This window comes from Oncorhynchus kisutch, linkage group LG1, assembly GCF_002021735.2.
Source record: "Oncorhynchus kisutch isolate 150728-3 linkage group LG1, Okis_V2, whole genome shotgun sequence".
Lineage (NCBI taxonomy): Eukaryota > Metazoa > Chordata > Actinopteri > Salmoniformes > Salmonidae > Oncorhynchus > Oncorhynchus kisutch.
This window is the reverse complement of record NC_034174.2, coordinates 39,087,799-39,104,021: the sequence shown is the minus strand read 5'-3', so window position 1 is coordinate 39,104,021 and position 16,223 is coordinate 39,087,799. Positions and strand designations below refer to the sequence as shown.

Here is a 16,223-nt window from a genome sequence, read left to right as displayed (position 1 = left end):
TTTCTACTGTGTCTGCATATTTACTATAATTTTTTCCATCTCCTTAGCTATCATATTCTAGTGCCACTGATTTCAAAACTTAGTCCTCCAGAAAGTGGAGAGCAACACTTATGTAGTTCTACTATGTGATATCTTTCATAAAAGCCACGTTCGAAATGATTACCTACACATACTGACCAGCTCATTTTATAGACAGAAGCGTGCTACATGGCAGACCAATCCAAACTCATCTCGGCATGTCCAGCCCACTCATTATCTCAGTCAATCATGGCTAGTGGGAAGGTTGCAGACTTTTCCTTTGGCTAAACCAACTAGGTTCGTAATATAACAATTGTATTCATATTTACAGATGGGATGCAAGTTTAGTATTAAGGCACACAAACCTTCACATGTTCCAGAAGCCATTTCTGCCAAAATTGCATTTTGATTTAAAAAAATTATGTTTGCGTTCAAATGGCTCTCCTGTGAAGTAGTGACACGCGACATACGCTAAGTTTCCTGAAACGAGTCGCTTATGGTAATAGGATGTTGCAGCTCATATGAAGGCACTATGTGTTGTTTATGCTCCTTCTCTGATCAGGATTAACCCCGGCCAAACTAGAACCCGGATGGGACTATGGGACTCCCAATCACTGCTGGGTTGTGATACAGCCTGGAATTAAACCAGGGTCTGTAGTGATGCCTCTAGCACTGAGATGCTAGAGACTAAGACCGCTGCGCCACTCGGGAGCCCAGATGGGAGACTCCATATTTGTTTTTCAGATTGACTTGAGCTGCGGTGGGTAGGTGTTATTTATTGCACGTCAACTGTCCTTTGTTGTCCTGCACAGGTAGGCCTACATCATGTCTGACAGGCAAACAGGAAGCAGTTTATTGTTTTTCGGCAATGTAGGCTAGAGGTAGACCGATTATGATTTTTCAACTAGATGCCGATTTATTGTAGGACCAAAAAAGCTGATACCGATTAATCTGCCAATTTTTTTAGATTTTTATTTGTAATAATGACAATTACAACACTCGACAGATGTGGCAGGACTTGTAAACTATCACAGATTACAAAGGGAAACCCAGCAGTGAGCTGCCCAGCGACCTTCCAGATGAGCTAAAGGCCTTCCGTGGGGGAAAATAAGAAAGAAATCTATCGAAATATCTGCATATTAGTCTGTTTCAGCACCAATTGGTTGATCAAAAAAATATTCTGATTTTATAGATTATTTAGTTTTCGGAAGTATTTATGAGTCATGAACAGGTTGGAGAGCCTTTATGCACAAAATAAAGTGGTTTCATTCAGAAAATTGCCACATTCAGTTCTTCAACCCACGGTAATGTAAGATTAGTGTAAATATAATTTTAATAGGCTATAACCTCATCTATTGTTTGCATTAATCATGGATTTGTGTTGTGACACGGCCAATTATCGTGTTACGCGTCGCTTTCAAACGGTTACGTCTTGGTCTGTGCTCCGTATCCGTTTAATTAGCATACATGTCTTATATTATCAACTGTTACTACTGACCCTAAGCACCAACCACACGGCCATGATGGCGTTTACAGAAGAAGCAAATGAAGATAAATTGAATGTTAATGTAGGTTATACCACCTGAAGGGAACTAACTGTAAATTGGCATTTGAATGAGTTTATTAGGCCCACTGACGGTCAACAATGATAGTGGCTAATATTTAACATGATTGAAATAGGAAACCGAAAAGTCAGGGTAGCCTATAATTAAGACATTCGAGAGTGCCCATCCCTGCAAGTACACATTTAAATTCTGCATAATGAGACAGCATTTCATAAACTTGGGGAAAGTTGATATGCTACAGTTTGCTGCCATTATGACTGGTTTCACATTTGTCTCCAGCAATTATATGATAAAATAGATCTAAAACAAGTGATTTCTATTTACAATTCTGTTAATCAAACAGATCTTCTCTAGACCTTATTCATGGTTTCCTCACGTGTAAAAGGGGGGTAATTATTAGGTAACTAAGTCAAGGTCAGAATATGGAATATCTGTAGACACATCTCCGCAACACCTTCATTTGTTCAAACTCCACCCCAAATAAATAGCAGATGAATAGTATGCTATTGTCATGGTCAAGTTCAAGGTCAGAATATGCATAGAGAGTAAAAAGTGCAATAAAAGTGAATTGCATTCCATTTACTCACGTTTATCTCTGGTCGGAATTCCCCACATACTACCCCAACAGACCCACAGATGACATGTTCTCTATTACACTCCACACTGCCCTCACCCACCTGGACAAAAGGAATACCTATGTAAGAATGCTGTTCATTGACTACAGCTCAGCATTCAAAACCATAGTCCGCTCAGGACCCTGGGACTGAACGCCTCCCTTAACTGGATCCTGTACATTCTGACTGGCCACCCCCAGGCGGTGAGAGAATAACACATCTGCCACGCTCCTCATCAATACGGGCCCTTTAGGGTGTGTGCGTAGTCCCCTCTTGTACTCCCTGTTCAACCATGAATGTGTGGCCTCACACGACTCCACCACCATCAAGCTTGCTGACGACACAACGGTGGTAGGACTGATCTACGTTGAGGTCGTCAGAGACCTAGCAGTGTGGTGCCTGGACAACAACCTCTCCCTCACGGTCAGTATTGAAAATAAGATGATCGTGGAATACAGGTAACAGAGGGGCGAGTACATCCAATCCACATTTTTTGGGCTGTAATGAAGCGGATCGGGAGCTTCATGTTCCCCAGTGTCCACATCACTTACAGATTAAAGGTCCTGAGCAAGTTGGATGACATTTGGAATGAAACCAGTTCAAAGTAGGGTGACTCAAGTATGGAAAATGACTGTAGCTGATACATTGATAAAGTTTGATCATAAAGTTAGTGGTCCCCTCCCGTGTCAAACACTTGGATTCAGGAGGCAGGCACTACCAAGGATTTACTTCATGCTTTATGTAACATCGCATAAAGCTGAGGATTATATACACCAATAGTAGCGTCTTGAATATGTACCGCCTTAACCGTCATTACATGTGCGCCTATGCCATGCTTTGGCCTTGTTTACAAACTACTAGTAGCTAGCTCAAGCAGAATGTGTAGACAATCACAGACTACAAAAAAACAACAGCTATGTCACGGACAAGCTAAACACTTTTTTTGCCAGCTTTGAAGATCACACAGTGCCACGGACTGTGGGCTGTCCTCCTCCGTGGCCGACGTGAGTGAGACATTTAAACGTGTTAACCCTCGCAAGGCTGTCGGCACAGATGGCATCCCTAGCCACGTCCTCAGAGCATGCGCAGACCAGCTGGCTGGTGTGTTTATGGACATATTCAATCTCTCCCTATCCCAGTCTGCTGTCCCCACATTCTTCAAGATGGCCACCAGTGTTCCTGTACCCAATAATGCAAAGGTAACTGAACTAAATGACTGTTGCCCCATTGCACATGTCATTATGAACGTCTTTGAGACTAGTCAAGGATCATATCACCTCAACCCTACCTGATAACCTAGACCCACTCCAATTTGCTTGCTGCCCCAATAGGTCCACTGACAATGCAATCACCATCACACTGTACACTGCGCTATCCCATCTGGACAAGAGGAATACCTATGTAAGAATGCTGTTCATTGACTATAGCTTAGCATTCAACACCATAGTACCCTCCAAGCTCATCATTAAGCTCGAGGCACTGGGTCTGAACCCTGCCCTGTGCAATTGGGTCCTGGACTTCCTTACGGGCAGCCCCCCAGGTGGTGAAGGTAGGACCCCACGAGGGTACGTGCTCAGCCCTCTCCTGTACTCCCTGTTCACCCATGACTGCGTGGTTATGCACGCCTCCAACTCAATCATAAAGTTTGCAGATGACACAACAGTATTAGGCTTGATTACCAACAGCCTACAGGGAAGAGGTGAGTGCTCTGGGAGTGTGGTGTCAGGTAAATAACCTCTCACGCAACGTCAGCAAAACAAAGGAGATGAGCACCCCCCCTATCCACATCGACGGGACAGCAGTGGAGAAGGTGGAAAGTTAAGTTCCTCGGCATACACATCACGGACAAACTGAAATGGTACTCAGTGTGGTGAAGAAGGCCTCTTCAAGCTCAGGGGGCTGAAGAAATGTGGCTTGTCCCCGAAAACCCTCACACACTTTTACAAATGCACAATTGAGAGCATCCTGTCGGGCTCTATCACAGCCTCGTACGGCAACTGCACCGCCCTCAACTGCAAGGCTCACCAGAGGGTGGTGCGGTCTGCACAACGCATCAACGAGGGCAAACTACCTGCCCTCCAGGACACCAACAGCACCCGACGTCACAGGAAGGCCAAAAAGATCAAGTACAACCACCTGAGCTACGGCCTGTTCACCCCTCTATCATCCGGAAGGCGAGGTGCATCAAAGCAGGGACAGAGAGCGTGAAAAGCCGCTTCTATCTCAAGGCCATCAGACTGTTAAACAACCATCACTAACATAGAGGCTGCTGCCTACCTACAGACTTGAAATCATTGGCCACTTTAATGTTTACATGTCTTGGATTACTCATCTCACATGTGTATATACTGTATTCTATACTATCTACTGTATTGTAGTCTTTGCCGCTCTGACTTTCCTCGTCCATATATTTATATATTCTTAATTCCTTTTCAAAAACGTTACAAGCTACATAGACGGCTCCTGAATCTCCTCTTCAACGAGGTCATCCTTGATCCAGCGCCATGTGTGGGGAAGCTGTGTGAGCTGTCCATCCCAGGACCCCACTGTCTGCTCAGTGTGAGAGGCCTGATAAGGAGGCCATAGCTGCATTTTCCTTCCGCTACAGTCTTGGGTGACTGAAGTCAAATGGATGATGGAAGCAGGGTACATGAGTCCTCCTCTCCCACTCCCCTCCCCATCAATCTCTGTAGTTGGTTGTAATTCACTTTTATACGAAATATCACATTTTGTTACTTAGTATTTTTTTTATTGGATGGGAGATGAGTGCTACAAATTGTACAAATCAATGTGTGCTGCACACTAGGGCAGCCAGGTGCCTATATTAGGCATATGGCTCTAAGATTTAAAAAATGTTTTTACGTGAAATGTCTCACCATTATTTCTCAACTTTATTTCTAATGAGTGTTCATGTTGATTCATGTTTTGGCTATGCTGGCGAGTTGTAAATTATCAAATAAATGTCTGATCAATGTGTACAATTCTGAACATATTGTCATTTATAATGCAGATGCACTGATAATTTGTCTAGTACACTTAATGTATGCTGTTTTCATCTACATTCCCTTATGTCTAAGCTTCAAAGGTGAATTCTTATGAAATGTATCAGTGAACTATTCTGTAATTGGTTACAAAGCAATAGAAATGCAATTGTGTAATTCCTGTTTGTCTGATATCCAACAGTCCACGATCAACTCTGTTGACCATGAGAGCATTTTGCTGAGAGAATGGTTTGAGACATACTATTTAGGCTTGGAATGACATGTGCCCCATTGTTTACCTTGTTACATGGCAATGACCTCAAGGGCAAGCTCATGAATATAAGCTGAGAGTTGAGAGTATGACCTATAAAACTTGGTTGCTCATCAACTTGGTTTAGTTGGAAAATCCAAATCCTCTGACACAGCAGGCTGAACTAGAGTCAAAAAGTTTTATTTAGGTTCCAGCGAGGGGAACCTGAGTCTGAAGTAAATTTAGGCCTTAACCTGAACAGGGCAGAGGGAACAGGAAAGACTTACAATAAAGGATGGCAGAAAGGTATTGACAAAAATGTCATGTTAAGGCTACGTACTTGTTTCAAGGAGCACGTGAGCACTGAAGTTGGGAAATGTAGGAGCGCAATGAAAAACATTTGAACAAACTTTTTTTTGTAGTAATGGTCTAAGATGACTGTCAAGAATCTGTGGTCAGTGTATTCTCCATGGCATTCAGGGGCTGCAGGGAAGTAATCATTGCAACAATTATCAGTTTTATTTTTGTACTTTTAAATATATATTTTTTAAATTACAGTTTGCATGGCTGCATATTTTGCCGCAAATGTGAGTAAAATGGTCGCGTTGAAGAGCCCTGTAAGCATTTAGTTCTGATAAGTGAGAGGCCCACTCTTGCACCTCTTCACATTCACATCAAAGTGTGTGTTCACCTTATCCAGGAGGGAGGATGTTCAGGAAGGTTATTTCCATTTAAAAGGACTCATGAGCACCAACATTAAGTCTATATTTTTGAGAAATTGAAGGCATACATTTATCAAACATTTTGCATCATAAAAATGTTGAAAAATTAAAGGCTTTGATTTCTGGTCAAAAAGATGGAAAGGGGATCTTTGAAAACATCTACCAGAATAAGTCTTAAAACATTATTAGAAATGCATCAAAACACAGCCAACTAATATCAAAACTTATATGTAAGTTTAAGAAACTTTGTCTTGTGCCTTGAAATTCCGTTACCAAAAACCCATATCTTTAAGATCTTTCCAATTTTTCTCCTTCATGAGGAAAGATAGGTCTGCCTTTACTTGTTAATTCCGTTAACTGTAAACACACTACAAGTAATTGATAGTTATCAATTTTGTTCATGAATGATTAAGTAATTAACTCAAATCTGTTACCAAACCGGTTATGTAAATTCTGAAAATTTGGAATTTATGGAATTTATGGAATTTATGCAATTGGATTAGCTACATTGGGAAGTCATAGTAGTCACAAACCACAGTTGTATTCACAAGTTTGGACAGTAAAGAAAATATATATATTGACCAGATAAATACTCTGTCTAAAAGATAGATTGATTATTCGTCTACCAAAGTCCAGCACAACTTTCCTATGTGTTATATTTAAATGGTTTTAAAGTATGGTTTGAATTTATATATTGAAATGTTTCTACTTTGATAAATTATTACATTTCTTTATTGCTCTAAATCGAAATGTTATTTTGCCTGTCTGGATAACACATCGATGGTGGACAATCTATTAGTATTTACCGAATGTATGTCTCTTACCAACTGAATACTGTTGTGAATAGAGTTGGACCGTTTTTTCAATTATCTTGTTGATTGATGACCAACCAAGAGCATTAAACATGACTACAACAGAAGATCCATATCTCCTCCGTAAACAATCCTTGCTGCTTTGTTCTGTACAATCTGCAGCCTCCTAATTTCACTTGCTGATGCATTTCCCCAGACCACAGAACAGTACTTCACCTGACTCTCAATTAATGCTTGGGTTATTTGCTTAAGAATCTTTCTCTGTAAATATTTTGCTATCCTTCTGATCATGCATGCAGTTTTTTTTATATAGTTATTTGAGACTACCTTGATAAGCAGTTGTCTAGCTGCACTCCTAGTAGTTTGATTTCTGCCACTTCCTCAATTTGTACTCCCCCATTAATTTAAGCCCATGCTGTGTTGGCCTTTTCCTGGTGGAACAGACCAATATAACCTTAGTTTTCTTGGTGTTCAAAACAAGTTTGTAACAGCAAACCCACTCCCTGATATTTCTCAGATCTACTTGTAGAGCTTGCTGTACCTGTTGAACCGATGTCTTACTGTATCAATTATAGTATCATCTGAAAATATAGTAGCTTGAGTTTCAGATAAGACATAAGGAAGGTAATTGGTATATATTAAGTAAAGAAGTGTCCCAAGGCAGCTGCCCTGCAGTATTCCACAGTTTAAAGCATGAGGGGAAGAAAAATAACCATTGATATAGGTGGACTGTTTCCGATCAGTTAGATATGACTGTACCCAATTCAATGCTACCTTCTTAAAACCATAATGCAATAATTTTGTAAATTATTTAATGATCCACTAAATCAAACGCTACTCTAAAATCTAAAAATAGTACACCCACAAATGTGCCATTATCCATAGCATTGAACCACTGGTCAGTCATGTCAACCAATGCAGTAGTAGTGGAATGGGTTTTGCGATAAGCTTGCTGATTGACTGTAAACAGATCATTCTTTTCCATGTACTCCCATATTTGTCTACTCACAATACCCTCCAATATCTTACTGAATGAATGGAGTAGACTAATTGGTCGACTATTGGCAGGAGTAATGGGTTCTTTGCTGTCTTTCGGGATAGGACCCAGTTTAGCATGCTTCCATACATTTGCAAACGTCCCCAGTGACCAATTAAATGTGTGTTTTAGTGGAGCTGTAATCTGGGGAGCAGCAATCAAGTTGTAGAAACATCTCAAGGATGATCAATGGAAACAGGATGTACCTGAGCTCAATTTCGAGTCTCATGGTAAAGGGTCTGAATACTTAATCTAAATAAGATATTTCTGTTTTTGAATATATTTGCAAAAATTTCTGAACTTGTTTTCGCTTTGTTATCATGGGGTATTGTGTGTAGATTATTTTTTAATCCATTTTAGAATAAGGCTCTAACTTAACAAAGTGTGGAAAAAGTAAACGGGTCTGAATACTTTCCGAATGCACTGTAACTGTTGAAAGTGAGGAAGGAGGAAGCAACAATGGAGAGAGAGAGAGAGAGTAATCCGCACTTCATTAGGGGAAATATTATAAAATATATATATATATGCGTCAGCCTACTAAATGTAAAAAATTTACATTTCTAAATTAAAATCAAATTTACTAGCTTATAATTGTAACGTTGTCGGACACATGTCCTGTACCAGTATTGCATGTTCGTTTCCATCTTCATGGTTTGATCGAGATGCGTAATTCTACTTTAATACAGTACAGTAGGCCTAATACAGTCCACACTCAAAAAGGTTAGCCTACTGGAGCTTGTTCCATTTATCTATGGGCTTTTATGGTTTTCTGTAGTGTAATGTGCTATCCATGCGCTGAATCACAGCACAATCCTTTTGGGCTCGGGCTCATGAAATGTCTTACGCTCGTAAAATATCTTTACTGTATGGTTCAGTGTGCATCCGGCTTGAATTTTCATTCCTACAAAATTTGTAATCAAATCCAGACATATTTATATGCTTTAGAATGACACTTCTGGTTTTGGTCGGAAATACTGGGTTACCCAGGAGCAAAGTTATTTATCCTCGGGATGGAACATTTTGTAAAATAACTGGAAAATATTCAACCCTACAACATGTTTCTTTCCAACATTAGTGCTGTTTTCCTGAAGTTAAATGCGCTTTGTGTTTTGTTTTCTTGCATGATACTAACGAGTGTTGAGATACTGGTAGCATCCTGACCCTACTTTTGACCAAGGCTCATAGTCCACTACATAGAGAATAGGGTGCTTTTTGGGACTCAGACCAGTCAGTCAGTCAGTCAGTGGCTTTTTATACTTCCTCCTCTCGTGCCTCCCAGATGCCTGAGTGTGTAAATGGAGCCGACTCCCTCTGACCCTGTGAACTGAGTTCATGCAGAAATAGACCCACACAGAGAGCAGGATCGGTTTCCTGCCTGCTCTGATCTGTCAGCCCTGGTAAAGACTAGGGAGGGAGGCCTGAATGATATATTCTAGTGACAACAGGATTCTCCTCTAGAGAGCGATATGGAAGGCATATAATGGCCGTCGGAGATGAAGCCTAGTCCTGGAATAAAAAACAAGCCCAATCTCCGTTACTCCAGGACTAGGCTTAATTGGTGCCTGGAAAACCCGCCTTAAGGGTATACTTAAGCGATAAGGCCCGAGGGAGTGTGATATATGGCCAATATACCATGGCTAATGGCTGTTTTTTTATGCACAACGCAACACGGAGTGCCTGTATACAGCCCTTAGCTGTGGTATATTGGCAATATACCACAAACAGTAGAGGGGCCTTATTGCTATTATAAACTGGTTATCAGTGTAATTAGAGCAGTAAAAATACATATTTTGTCATACCCATGGTATACGGTATGATATACCATGGCTTTCAGCCAATCAGCATTCAGGGCTCGAACCACCCAGTTTATAATGGTTATCAGAGAGGGTGACATCATAAATGTTTGGTACCAATTAGGGTGTCAGTTATTGTAGATCTACTTGTTATGGGTGTTAGTTAGTGATTGAGATTGACTGGAAGACTCATGATTGCAAATGAAAGTAGTGCCGGCGAAGTCTGTTTAGGGGTAAGGGATTTAATTTTCTTCTCTTTATCCCATATTAAAACACTAACTTATATTCTAGGTGTGGGTATACCCATATGGGTTTCACCTGCTGTGAGTTTTATTTACATATTTGTTGATCTTGTTTTTGTTCCTTCTCTCCCTAGGCCAGGTGAACAAATCTTCCCCAAAGAAGCCTCGGAGCCGAAATATCTTCAAAGCGCTCTTCTGTTGCCTCCGAGCACAGGATGCCTCTCAGCCTCCACCCCCTGCCCAGGATACCTTACTTCCTCCTGAGGACAATGGGACGATCGCCAAGGTAACACAAACAGCCCCCCCAGCAACTTCTGTCCAAGAGGCTATGGCATGTAGTGATGCAATTTACATCAGAAGTGGTCTTAAAAAGTGGCAAATTCAATGAAATGTCATGTTAGATAAATCGGAGTGAATGGAGAATAAAGCCTAGATGGAGATTTTATAACTTCTCCCTGACAGATAAATTGGTCTTCATGCTCTACAATCTTATTTCCTCAGATTCAGTATTATTCTGTCTGTTTTCACACTGTTCAGTACTCTAGATAAACCATGTAATTACTATATTAAATGGCTAATGTGGCCTAATATGAATCACTATGGCTCTATTAATGTAATTTACCAACTATAGTAGATCCATACAGTACAACACTTGTATTTGGGTCAGTGGGTAAGCATAACTACATCCCAAATGGCACCCTGTTTTCTGTGTAGTGCACTACTTTTTACCAGGGCCCACAGGGCTCTGGTCAAAATTAAGGCACTTTTTAGGGAATAGGGGGCCATTCGGGACGCATCCCATATCATTACCCTGCAGATTAATATCTGTGACTGAATTACAGTTCCTTTTAGCTTAATGACTCATGTCCCCACACCATGTTCAGATGTTAGACTGCTCATGAACAGTCAATCCCCAGTTCACGTAAGTCTTCAGGATTTAATTGAGCCAAGATTATAGGGTGTAGATAAATATAATTAAATTATTCAAATGCCACAGTTGAAACTACCACGCTTCCCAGATCTTCCCCCTGTATTTATTTATTTATATTGTAGGGTGTCCAAACAAAACGCAGATTTTGACCATGGGTAAAATGTTAATTGTATAGATAATCCTCTAAGAAAACCAATGGTCCAAACCTCATGTCTCTATCATAATCGGTTCAAAAGTTAGTTTTTGCCCTTGTAAGATGGACAAATAAATGGAGGCCAGAGAAAGAGTGGTCAGAAGTAAGGAAAATTGCACAGCAGAACAGAGAATGATTGAACTCGTCATCTTTCATCTCGACTCTGCAGGATATGAAACAATTTAGAGGTAAGAGATCCATTTTGAGACATGTAGTGTTTTCAACCGAGCACGGAGCTTACTGGAAGCTTTTTATTTTCAAAACCTTTTACATTTAATTCATCCCGTGCCATGCTTATTTCGATTTTTGCAACCCACGAAAACAACAGGAAGACTACCATCACAACATGTAAAATCCACTAAAGGAACTCGGTGCGTATTATCGGATGTAATAGGTTACGAAACCTGACTTTTTGGATACTGTTAATGAAATGTTCGATAAATACTCCACTGAACGATTCAGAACATGAATAATCATATTTGTTGTGTTAAATGTATTTTATAACATAAGGAAGTGAAATTTCCTCTCACGTGTGTTTTCACCCACTCTGGGCATAGTGGGTGGAAACCCTATATATTGATGACACTGGTTTAGTTAACATGTTGTTCAATGGGCTTTTTAAATATGAGCTGTTCAGACAAAGGCTAACCGTTTAAACTCTCCCCTGTGCTAGCTAAGGCTAACCGCTTAAACTCTCCCCTGTGTTAACTAAGGCTCACACCTTAAACTCTCCCCTGTGCTAGCTAAGGCTAACCGCTTAAACTCTCCCCTGTGCTAGCTAAGCACCCTATTCGACTGATGATGCTTCAACTGTTTACCAAACACATTAGTCAGTAAAAAAACCACATCTGTTATGTTTGACTTTATAACATAGATTAACACGACCGTGTGGACCTCACTGTTCTTCTGTTAAGTGTTTAGAGAGAGAGCGTGGATAGGTTTAGAATAGATAGGCAGGCTACTTGTAGGCAGCAGCACATTTAGACCAAAGAGGAAAATATTTTGGTTGCAGAAATTAAGCTACTTTTCTCCCAACGCTAGGCTGTATTAGGCCTGTCCTCAAGCCAATAAAATACTTTGTTGCTCATATGTAGCCTAAATGCTGGTTTGTTTTCTACTAGACACAGTTCAGAACTGTCATGGATATAGGCCTAGAATATATGTTTGTGTTGAGCCCTGTTGGTGGGTTTGGGATGGATGAGTGGGAGACTCTAGAACCTAGTTAATGGTCTTTCATCTCTCTGATTAGCTTGATCTACTTCAAAACCTTCGCTACCAGTTTCAAGTACGTAAAGGACAATATCACTGTGGTTTTTGTGGAAGTTAGAACTATACTGAATGGGGTTAAATTAAACTGTCAAATTGGGGTTGATGCTCAGGCAAATGTTTATTATGACATTTTTTTTGTTATTTTGATCCATTATCGTCAGACACGTTATACACAGCTGTTAAATGCTATTGTATTTGGGATGGAAAAGGAAATTAATTCAGTTTTCCAGGACCGTGTATTGTGCAATAGGATACGTGTCTTCAATTTTGATTGTAGATGGGCCATAGGTTATTTTTCTGAAACTCACATTGAACGTGATTCCAGTATAGAATTGTACCAGAGTCCCAGGTTATTAGATGATGGATTCCCTCTGGAATCTGTCGTCAAGTGTGGGGTGTGATGGGTATTCAGGTACTGCAGAGGGTCTGAGATTTGTATTTATTTTATTATTGTTATTTCAATGTTTTTATGAATATTGCTAACAGAATAAACACATGTTTAATTACATACTTGGAGTAGAATAGAGGATAATATCATCTTTCTAATAATGCCCACATTATTTCTCAACTCCTAATATTGAGCATGTTACACTCATTGAAGCCAATTACACTCACAGGAGTATCTGCCCTAGGCTTTGAAAAAGCACCCGTGAATAGGCTACCAATGCGGCACACAGTTGGTAAGCTTTGCCAACACATTGCTTACCTTTGTTTTACCAGCTAAACAGCTGCTTTTAGTGAAAATGTTTTTGGAAGTTGCCCTTCTAGCTAATAGGCAATAGCCAATTATAATGTGGGGAGATCAAAATAATGAAAAACTATTCCCAGTCTAATAATTTTAAAATGTTAATTACTTCTCCTTGCCATTCACCTGATAAGACAAGAAAAACTGTTTTGCTAACGTATGATGGTGTCCCGGTTTGCCTGGGAGAGGGTCCCTGTGCAAGAAAAGGTTCAACACAGGGAAAAGTGTAACCTGGTGGCCAAACATGTTACTACAGTGCACTCTGAATATAAGAATCCTAGATATAAGAATTAACCACTTACAGTAGTTTTAAACGGTGGGACGGAAGTATTTCTAAACTATAATCAACAATGGCCACTTACTTACTGGGACTTATGTGATTTTTATAGTCAATGCGATTCTTACAAGGCTGGTGCACTGTAATGTGAAAAAGAGAGTAGGATGAGTGCAACATGTAGTGGTGCAGGCTGGGTAATGTGGTTCCTTTTTGACCTCCCCACCTCTACCCTGCCTCTACCCTCCTACTCCTCTCCCTACCCTTCTCCCTGTCCTGCCCCTTTCAGGTCCCAGAGACCAGTCTACTGCCAGAGGTAACCCCTGAGGATGAGGGCAAGATCTGTGTGGTCATTGACCTGGATGAAACGCTGGTGCACAGCTCATTCAAGGTAACACACACACACACACACACACTTAATAAGAAATGGTGCTTATGGAAAACCTTGACCTATTATCTCACCACATATGAAGAATTCCGAGAGATGTTGTTTTGATCCTGTGCAAGCCAGGGCAGATGATCATGCAGTATATACAGTTGAAGTCGGAAGTTTACATACACTTAGGTTGGAGTCATTAAAACTATTTTTTCAACCACTCCACAAATTACTTGAAAGCAAACTATAGTTTTGACAAGTCTGTTAGGATATCTACTTTGTGCATGACAGAAGTAATTTTTCCAATGATTGTTTACAGACAGATTATTTCACTTATAATTCACTGTATCATAATTCCAGTGGGTCAGAAATGTACATACACTAAATTGACTGTGCCTTTAAACAGCTTGGAAAATTCCAGAAAATGATGTCATGGCTTTAGAAGCTTCTGATAGGCTAATTGACATTGTTTGAGTCAATTGGAGGTGTACCTGTGGATGTATTTCAAGGCCTACCTTCAAACTCAGTGCCTCTGCTTGACATCATGGGAAAATCAAAATAAATCAGCCAAGACCTCAGAATTTTTTTTGTAGACCTCCACAAGTCTGGTTCATCCTTGGGAGCAATTTCCAAATGCCTGAAGGTACCACGTTCATCTGTACAAACAATAGTACGCAAGGATCAACACCATGGGACCACACAGCCGTAGTACAGCTCAGGAAGGGGATGTTTTCTGTCTCCTAGAGATGAACAGACTTTGGTGCGAAAAGTGCAAATCAATCCCAGAACAACAGCAAAGGACCATGTGAAGATGCTGGAGGAAACCGATACAAAAGTATCTATATCCACAGTAAAACGAGTCCTACATCGACATAACCTGAAAGGCCGCTCAGAAAGGAAGAAGCTACTGCTCCAAAACCGCCATAAAAAAGCCAGACTACGGTTTGCAACTGCACATGGGGACAAAGATCGTACTTTTTGGAGAAATGTCCTCTGGTCTGATGAAATAGAACTGTTTAGCCATAGTGACCATCGTTATGTTTGGAGGAAAAAGGGGGAGGCTTGCAAGCCGAAGAACACCATCCCAACCGTGAGGCATGGGGGTGGCAGCATCATTTTGTGGGGTGCTTTGCTGCAGGAGGGACTGGTGCATATCACAAAATAGATGGCATCATGAGGTAGGAAAAGTATGTTGATATATTGAAGCAACATCTCAAGACATCAGTCAGGAAGTTAAAGCTTGGTCGCAAATGGGTCTTCCAAATGGACAATGACCCCAAGAATACTTCCAAAGCTGTGGCAAAATTAATTAAGGACAACAAAGTAAAGGTTTTAGAGTGGCCATCACAAAGCCCTGACCTCAATCCTATTGAAAATGTGTGGGCAGAACTGAAAAAACGTGTGCGAGCAAGGAGGCCAACAAACCTGACTAAGTTACACCAGCTCTGTCAGGAGGAATGGGCCAAAATTCACCTAACTTATTGTGGGAAGCTTGTGGAAGGCTACCCAAAACGTTTGACCCAAGTTAAACAATTGAAAGGCAATGCTACCAAACAATAATTGAGTGTATGTAAACCTCTGACCCACGGGGAATGTGATTAACGGAATAAAACCTTAAATAATTCTCTCTACTATTATTCTGACATTTCACATTCTTAAAATAAAGTGGTGATCATAACTGACCTAAGACATGGACTTTTTACTAGGATTAAATGTCAAGAATTGTGAAAAACTGAGTTTTAATGTATTTGGCTAAGGTGTATGTAAACTTCTAACTTCAACTGTAACTCTTACTTCACTTGTTTGCAACAACAGGTTGTAATCTCGTGGCTCAGTTGATAGAGCATTGCGCTTGCAACGCCGGGGTTGTGTGTTCGATTCCCACGGGGGGCCTGTACAAAAATGTGTGTTCTTACTGCTAGTGATGCACCGATATTACATTGTTGGCCGATACCGGTATCCAATATTTTCCTTGCCAAAAAAAACAATGCAGATAACCGATATTTAAACTTTTAGCAGCCTTTTAAGCATTCTAGTACAGTTACATAGTTAAAACGCACATGGACGCAGCGGTCTAAGGCACTGCTTCTCAGTACAAGAGGCGTCACTACAGTCCCTAGGCTGCATCACATGGTAAGTCCTTGCATCCATAACTGTTTAGTCCGGTCCGTCATTGTAAAAAATGATTTGTTCTTAAAACTCTTACAGCTACCCCCCCCCCCCCCCCCTACTTTTTTCAATTTCCGCCTGAAGACATACCCTAATCTAACTGCCTGTAGCTCAGGCCCAGAACCAAGGATATGCATATTATTGGTTTCATTTGAAAGAAAACACTCTGAAGTTTGTGTAAATGTGAGTTGAATGTAGGAGAATATAACACAATAGATCTGGTTTAGATAATA

General features: G+C 40.5%; 1 protein-coding gene across 1 annotated transcript in view; it reads left to right on the top strand.

Annotated features, from left to right (window-relative positions):
- Positions 1–16,223, top strand: part of LOC109894523 (carboxy-terminal domain RNA polymerase II polypeptide A small phosphatase 2-like) — a 28,896-nt gene that overhangs the window by 2,971 nt on the left and 9,702 nt on the right. The window contains exons 2-3 of the mRNA XM_020488083.2: positions 10,168–10,319; positions 13,735–13,836. Coding sequence (XP_020343672.1) covers positions 10,168–10,319; positions 13,735–13,836 — 254 coding nt within the window. The remainder of the gene's footprint in view (positions 1–10,167; positions 10,320–13,734; positions 13,837–16,223) is intronic.